The sequence below is a fragment of the Pelobates fuscus genome, chromosome 10 (assembly GCF_036172605.1).
Source record: "Pelobates fuscus isolate aPelFus1 chromosome 10, aPelFus1.pri, whole genome shotgun sequence".
Taxonomy (NCBI): Eukaryota; Metazoa; Chordata; class Amphibia; order Anura; family Pelobatidae; genus Pelobates; species Pelobates fuscus.
This window is the reverse complement of record NC_086326.1, coordinates 13,476,098-13,485,131: the sequence shown is the minus strand read 5'-3', so window position 1 is coordinate 13,485,131 and position 9,034 is coordinate 13,476,098. Positions and strand designations below refer to the sequence as shown.

Sequence of the window (9,034 nt, the reverse complement as noted above, 5' to 3'; positions counted from 1 at the left end):
CATGAACATCTAGATAGTTAGATAGTAATGTGAATTCCTCTTAAAGGGACATTGAGCACTATAACTATGTTTAGACATCATTGTGATCTAAACTTGGACTGGATTCTACAGAAGCGAACCTTCAGCATTACCTGGTGGTACCTGAGGGGCAGGGATTTGGTGGGACAAGTCGGGTCTCACAAAAATAGTGGAGAAACTGCAAGTCTAAATGCAACAAAGTTTTAGTGGTTATGGTGCTTAAAGACACCCTTTCACGGTATAATTTACTGATTATTAATTATTCTGGGTAGGTCAATATTGTCTTGACTAGTTCAACTCTTACAGCCCGCAGCATTTTTAAAATGTGTTTAAGTTTATGAAATGCAAGATGATGGCAGGTATAAATAATATTGCCTTAGATTAGTTTTATGTGTTGCATGGCTGAATGGCAAAATCTTCCAGCTGAGTTTGATTTCAGGAGCTGCACAGACCAAGGCATCGTGTCAGTATACTCGGAACCTGCGTGGAAATGTTAATTTCAAAAAAACATTAAGCAAATGTGTCAACGTCTCTTAAAACAAACAGATTTCAGACACAGCCTGATGCACTCTTTACCATCGCTGTAAACTAAGGAGTTTATTTACTAAACGGCTACATGGTGATCTGACAAGGTCATTTCATATTCTAGGTTAAAAATGTGCAAGCTGTATAAACCGTGGTGAGGGCCACTTCTCTTTTCAAATTTGACTATTTACGTCTATAATCTGCAACACCTTGTCAATTCTCCACAATTCACAGTTAAATGAATAAACGCCCAAATGTTTATTGTTTAACCCCTTAAGGACCAAACTTCTGGAATAAAAGGGGATTATGACATGTCACACAAGTCATGTGTCCTTAAGGGGTTAAATAATATTTGAGAATAATTTCAATCTGACCCAATTAGCTGCATATCTGACTCACTTCAAAAGAATCAAGGTATTAATAATCCCTTGGAGATTTGTAATCATTTTCTAGACAAGACCAAAAGCAAGCCAAGGATCATTTCATAGCTCTATATTAGCTAGACAAGTTATATACGCAAGTAGACAGACAAATATACACATTTACACAAGCTAAAAAGGAAGAAATGATTCCTTTACAAAATAATCACAAGTATAGAGAGTAAAATCAGATCAGAAACAGTGGGCTGCAATAGAAAAATGGAGTGAATCTCACAAAATAAAAAAACAATTCCCAAATGTAAATTTAAAGCTGTATTTAGTTCTGTTTTGTTTGTGTCTGTTCCCCTCCACTGATTTAATAAGTAGATTGAGCACTAGGCAGTATGTTAACAGTTACTGACCTCAGTCATTAAAGGTAGACGATGGAAGAGAACATTTGACATGGTAGAGATTTAACCCCTTAAGGACACATGACATGTGTGACATGTCATGATTCCCTTTTATTCAAGAAGTTTGGTCCTTAAGGGGTTAAAGAGGGAAAATAAATAACCGTTTTAACTTTTTGAGAAACACGATATAATTAAGTGCACAGATAACAGAAACGAGAAGTTTCATTCACTGAAACCAAAAGGGTTTTTGTTTTTTCATTATTATGAGAAAAGTGCGTTTATTGTCTTAGAAGTTTTCACTTTAATATTCTCTTTTCATATAAAACAAACTTGTACAAACTGTATTGGTTCTGGTTTAAATGTCAGACCACTTCTAATGCGTAAAGAGGAAAAAGAGAAAAATATTAAAACAAATTTAGATTTTGTTTCATTGACCTGTACAATGTGTACAAAAAAGTTCAACATATACAAAATATATATATACATATATAAAAAAAAATTATAGTCAAATACTTTAGTAAGAGAGAAAAACAAAAATATAAAAAAGTACATGCTTAGTGCAGTTTGAGGCCTTCCTCAAACCCAATTGGATTTAGGAAGCAGAAATATTCCCTTCCATATGCCAATGTTTGCAACTTAAACCGCACAACATGACAGCATTGCATTTGTCGCAGCCAATGACAGAGCATGGAGCACTTTTTATTGGATTGTCACGTAGGTTTCTTTGCAGAATCTTTTTATTGATGATATTTTTATTGCACGGTCCTGATGATCACAGTGTCCGTTCAATCACATATTCACAGAAATTCCAATCTTCTATTCCTGTGAACTGCCTGGGCTGGAACCTACAGGCTCCCAATAATCATGCAGTTTCCCCTACAAAAAAAGAGATGTGTTGAAGTTTAAGGCATTATGAAAAGACCTGTTGTTAATACATTGAAGTAGAAAGCAGCCACATACTCCAAACACTCTTAAAATTAACTAGCTTTAGGTTATTTAAAGCCAGAACTTTGAATTACATATGTAAAATCTGGGTAGCCTCTGCGTTTCAGAGCAAGAGTACAATCCGAGTGTTATATATTTTGGTAAAAAGCTAAAATACTGTCCAACTAGCAATGCACAACAATCTTCCAAACTATTTATCTTAAGGATAACTAAACACATGCCAAGAATGTGTCTTAATTTCATCCAATCAAGTCTATATAATCTGTCTATTATGGCCATACAGCAGCCAGTTTCTGCTAGTGCTGTGTGCAAACAGTAGTAAAACACCTTAGTTCCAACAGTCCTTGCACCTTTCTCTGAAGTAAACATCTGGCTGGCCCACTGGATACTCAATATGGCATCAGCCGACTTCCAACACCTCCTATGTTAGGCCGAACACCTTGTCCCAACTACTGGAGGTCATGAGACACACACACACTGTGTGATATGTAACAAACTGGGATGATAAACTGCTTGTTAACGCAGAGAGGGGGACACAGGGCGGAACCTTATGACTTCCCAAAAAGGCAAGCTCAACTCCCAGACCACACGAAATACCAACTCATGAGTCATATCCCAATGCTAATTACAGGGAATAGAATTTGAAAGAACTATTACCGGCTTGCCTAATCGTATTCACCACCTGCTCCACATGGCTTATTTGAAATGTTAACTGTAACATGTTATTTTTCATTTCTGCTATGGGTTCTTCAAATCCGAGACCTGCATGTCTCACATCACTGTCTATCAGAGACCTGCACGTCTCAAATATTCGCATTGCCTACTAAATGTACACATATGTAAATTTAAAAAAATAAATAAAAAGATAGTCACAAAAAAACATATGGCTGTACCACAAGAACAGACTCTTTACAAAATAGCCTTTTCTTGTGAAAGAAGTGTGAGATACCATGTCCAGGTCTTGCTGTTCTGATTGAGAATACAGTCTCCCCTCAAAGCATTTACGTTACCTGATCAGGACGAGTGCTTTGTAATAATTCCTGCCATTTGCCATAAATTCTTGCAACCAAATCTTTCACCTACAAACGAAAAAACATAGTAAATTCATTTTCACACAGACTCTAAAACAGACTGAGAAACGTGTTTAAAACTTATTTGCATTCAACAACTGCTGCATGTCCCATAGACATACAATTAGGGAGCTATGAAAAGAAAATGTTTCTAGAATATATAAAATGTACAGAATTTTTCGGCAACTTACCTTTGTTCTGTAGAACAGCCTTGCATTCTCTCGAATGTCACATTTAATATGCTTCTCCAGGGCTATGCAAAGTTTAAGCAGATAGTTCTGTAAAGAAAAATAAAATACTGAAAATAAACACTACATAATAGCAGACATGGTTTGTTCACTCGGCCAAGATGGAATAGAAGTGGTCCAAAAAAAAAAAAGCGGTTTTCCTTCTTTTCCAGGGTGCTAAACCGACTCGAGGCTGTGAAGTTGTGGCTCAGTGTACTCTGCATGCTGGTCTACATACATGCCTTGAAAGCTTTAAAAGGAACTCAACAAGTTATAGTAAAGAATTATACGAGTCATTTATTTGGATGATAGAAAGTAAAATCCTCTCGTGTCTCAATTACATATTAAGTTATATTAACCAATAAGATTCTAAAGGGTTCTAAAGGGGAACTAGCATCCTGATTTTAAGAAACCCACCGACTGCCATCAATCATCTTATTGCTTATAGCGTAATTCATTTACTTTACTGGTTTGTGTTAGCATGCTTCAGAGTCATTTTGAAAACCCAAGAGTATTTTTATTTATTAGAACGCATTCAGGCCCAAGATTTGAGTCGGTTTAAATTCCCTGCATGTCACACTTTTGTGACTAACTCAGACAAGGCTAGCTGATCAGAGTTAACAGCCAATCAAACCATGAGATTGTAATTGATGACATATATTACTCCCATCATTCCATTTTGCACGAAAGAGGAAATTGTTCCTTTCCCCCTAAAACGCGGGGAGGGGACACAGGGCGGAACCTTATGACTTCCTCTTTCTATCTGGAGACTGACACACTCACACTCATTCTATCTCTATCATTTGTAAAGCTTTCCAAGAATATTAAGTCAAGGCCATAGCTCTTAAGATCTCTAAAACTGCAATTTTGGTTGAATTTATATTTATTTGGCGTAAAGAGAAAACAAAGCCACATTCTTGTCAGCATGCTGTTACACTCGTTCTTACACCAGTGAAATCCTTTGATTCTGGTGCATTAGATAAAGCATTTCAAAGATATTCCAGAAAAAGCAACATAAAGACAAATCTAGAATAAAACTTACCCTCTGCTTAGAAATATGTTCATCAGAAGAGCTGGCATCGTTGGTTAAATTGAGTAGACTGAATGTCAGGTAGTATGCCTGAAATTAATTAGAATTACGTTTCTTTCAGTACCCATGGGACTTGCAGGAATATACGCACACACATCAGTGGTACTTAAAAGGGACACTAGAAGCACCAAAACAACTTTAGCTTAATGTAGTGGTTTTAGTGTATAGATCATGCTCTAGGCTCACTGCTCAATTTTCTGCCATTTAAGAGTTAAATTCCTTTGTTTATGCAACTCTACTCACCTCCCTGCATGTGACTTACACAGTCTCCAAACACATTACTTATAAAATGAGACCTAAGGTTTAAACTTCGTTTATTATCTTATGTCCTGCTCTGCTGATGGCATGCTAAAGCCTGCACGAGCCTTGTGTGGGATTAAAGTATAATTACACAAGCAGGAGATAAAACTTCTAAAATAAACAAATTGCTCTCAGATTCGATGTAAAATGAAAAAATTTTTTTCAAAGAAGCTTTGGGAGTCAGAAGAGGCGTGTCATGGGCTGCATGAACAGAAACAAAAGTGATTTAACTCCTAAATGGCAGAGAAGTGAAGAAGTGAGAGACATGATCTGTACATTATAACATTTATTATGCTGATGGTTATATGTTGCTGCTTAGGGTATCCCTTTAAAATGACACTATAGTTACCAGAAAAACTATAGCTTAATGTAGTTGTTATGGTATGTGTAGTATGTCCTTGTAGGCTTTTTAATGTAAACACTGCCTATAAGGAGATGGTGTTTGGCGTAGAGCGGTGTTTTGCTGCGCATGCGCGATTGCCTCCAAGTGCTTTCCTATGGAAAATAATTTAATTGGCAGAGATCATCACCCTCAGAGAAGCCAGCAACTACCAGACTACACAAAAAAAAAATAGAAGTAAAATCACCTTTTAAACCAGAGGTAATTGGGGGGGCGAGGGCCTAAACAGCTATTTAGACCTTTAGTGTCAGGAATAAGAATTTGTATTACTGACACTATAGTGTTCCTTTAATCATTGTGGTAAGATTAAAAATTTGCTCCTGAGCTTCTTCTCTGCACCTCCAATGTATCAGAAATGTATATCATATAGGGATCGACCGATTATCGGTTTTACCGATATAATCGGCCGATATTCGGTATTTTCGGCAATATCGGTATCGGCCAATAGGGATACCGATATTGCCGATAATACCTCCCAGGACCGCCAGGCTCATTACAAGCCCGGCGGTCCTGGTGGGGGCGGGCAGCAAGCGTTTACTCACCTCCCAGCAGCTCCTCCAGCTCCCCAGTGTAAATCTCGCGAGACCCGCGGCCAGCTCTCACGGCCGCGGGTCTCGCGAGATTTACACATGGGAGCTGGAGGAGCTGCTGGGAGGTGAGTAAACGCTTGCTGCCCCTCCTCCCACAGCTAAGCCAATGCCACTGGACCACCAGGGATTAACATATCCCCCCTCCCTGGCAAGGCAACAAGCAGGGAGGGGGACAACAAAAAACTAATAATAATAATTAAATATATATATATAAAAAAAATTAATATAAAAATAAAAAAAATAATTTAATAAAATGCCCCCTCACACATACACTCTTATTATACACATGCACTACACAAACACACTGTGTATATAATTCAGTGTGTTTGTATAGTGTGTGTATAATAATGTAGTGTGTTTGTATAGTGTGTGTTTATAATAATGCAGTGTGTGTTTGTATAGTGTGTGTGTATAATGCACACTACACAAACACACTGCATTATAAACACACACACACACTATACAAACACACTGCATTAGATACACACACACACTATACAAACACACTGCATTAGATACACACACACACTATACAAACACACACTGCATTATATACACACACACTATACAAACACACACTGCATTATATACACACACACTATACAAACACACACTGCATTATATACACACACACTATACAAACACACACTGCATTATATACACACTGCATTATATACACACACACTATACAAACACACACTGCATTATATACACACACACTATACAAACACACACTGCATTATATACACACACACTATACAAACACACACTGCATTATATACACACACACTATACAAACACACACTGCATTATATACACACACTACAAACACACTGCATTATATACACACATTATACAAACATACTGCATTATACACACACTATACAAACACTGCATTATATAAACACTGCATTATATACACAGTGTGTTTGTGTAGTGTGTTTATATAATTCAGTGTCTTTGTGTAGTTTGTTTATATAATTCAGTGTGTGTTTGTGTAGTGTGTTTATATATAATGCACACTACACACACACTCTGCATTATATACATACACTATACAAACACACACACTCTGCATTATATAAACACACTACATTCACTATACACACACTACACAAATACACACACTCTGCATTCCTTATATACACACACACTACACAAACACGCACACTTTGCATTTAGTATATACAGCATTCACTTTACACACACACTGCATTCACTTTACGCACACTAACTACACACTACACAAACACTCTGCTTTCATTATATACACACTAGACAAATACACAATACACACTGCATCCACTACACACACTAGACAAATACACACTGTATCCACTACACACACACACACTGCATCCACTACACACACACACACACACACTGCATCCACTACACACACACACACTACACAAACACTACATCCACTACACACACACTACACAAACATACACAGCTCCCCTGTCTAAGCACACTGCATCCACTACACGTGGCATGTATATTTTGTGCATTTACCTTTAGAAATAGTTTTTATTTTCCAAAATGGTAAATGTACAGAATATCGGCAAATTATATCGGCTATCGGCCTAAAAGTTTACAGAATATCGGTATCGGTATCGGCTCTAAAAAATCAATATCGGTCGATCCCTAATATCATATTCATCAGCAAATCTCCAAAATAAACTTGTTTTTCTAGTGGGGTTTTACATGCTGTGAGAATCCTTCATATACGAACAGAAGGCTTATAAAGGGGTGCGAAGAATTAAGTTTGTTCAACAGTAAAAACCATTTGTATAAAGGGTAACTGGGATTTTTATTTTCTTTAATGTAATAATCCGCTAATGTAATTTACATAAATTAGGTACATATAAAAAAGTAAACGATTACTGATACATATTCTCAAGATGTCGTGCAGCATCTCCACTACAGACATAGGCTCTGACACCCTGCTACATAAAAACTCTCCAACCTTAAGCCAACGGTGCCAGGCCCAAGATATTTGTCTAATATTATTTCAGGAAGAATGCCAGTCGTGCCATTTTTAATAAAAAAAAATAATGACAGATAATACGACAACTACAACGTTCCCAGTTTGGTTATAATTCCACCAACATTGCCCACCGGGTCAAGATTCCAGTGAGCAGTAGTGGTGGTCCTGCACAAAAATCTAAATAGTCAATTAATGATTGAATTAAGAGTTTGTTATTAACAAACTCTACATCATGTCCTCACTCAGGCATTGGCTCTGGCCATTCTTTTGTATTTAGCTGGTCACCATAATACAACTACCAATTTATTATCTGCAGTGAAGTGCTAAACCAAGCTTTAGAAGAATGAACCTTCAATGTAAATGGGCAATTGATTACCTCTTGCTCCAGATCAGATGTGCAATCACTCTCAGGGTTGCTCTGCATTTTCTTAATCAGAGTAGATGGCTTCATTTTTTCCATACTGTTGCACAAAAATATCATCTAGGAAAAGAAAATAAATGAGCAAAAAAAATAAAATAAAAAGGCCTACTGGTAGCAACAGGACAATCCTACATTCCATATTTCTGGAGGCCAGTTTGACCAGAGATGTGTGAGGGATCATTGGTGGTAACTAGCTGCTACACACCAACAGTGCATTTCACATACAGTACCGTTTACACCATACTGAGCACATTATTCAATAACGCTTGATTCTCAAAACATGGTAAATTTAAATTCTATGTTCTATGCATAATATTGGATAGGACCTGCAGTGTGATCTGTGCGGTATTGAGGCAGCCAAAGGAATATTTTCTGACAAGGCAGAATAGACTCATGTGTAATTTCAAGGCATCTGACCTGAATGCTATTTTGTAGAACCATGTATATCAGGGATCTCCAATTCTGGCACCCCAGAAGTTGATGGCCTACCAATTCTTTGAATGTACGCCACAACCAGAGAATAATGGGAGTTATAGTTCTACACCATCTCGGGGGCCAGAGTTTGAGATGTCTGATAAGCAGGAATGATGCAACATCTGCTCAATCAGTGAAAAGCTGTAGTCTAAAAACTGAAGGTTTGGGGAGCTAGCATGGAAAAACTCAAGTACTGTACTAGGTTAAATATATAT

General features: G+C 37.2%; 1 protein-coding gene across 1 annotated transcript in view; it reads right to left on the bottom strand.

Moving 5' to 3' along the window:
- Window positions 1-1,457: 1,457 nt before the first annotated feature.
- SLF2 (SMC5-SMC6 complex localization factor 2) overlaps window positions 1,458-9,034 on the bottom strand; it is a 43,480-nt gene continuing 35,903 nt past the window's right edge. The window contains exons 16-20 of the mRNA XM_063433767.1: window positions 8,301-8,405; window positions 4,597-4,674; window positions 3,519-3,605; window positions 3,268-3,336; window positions 1,458-2,188 (exon numbers count right to left, since the gene is read on the bottom strand). Coding sequence (XP_063289837.1) covers window positions 2,129-2,188; window positions 3,268-3,336; window positions 3,519-3,605; window positions 4,597-4,674; window positions 8,301-8,405 — 399 coding nt within the window. The 3' untranslated portion in view covers window positions 1,458-2,128. The remainder of the gene's footprint in view (window positions 2,189-3,267; window positions 3,337-3,518; window positions 3,606-4,596; window positions 4,675-8,300; window positions 8,406-9,034) is intronic.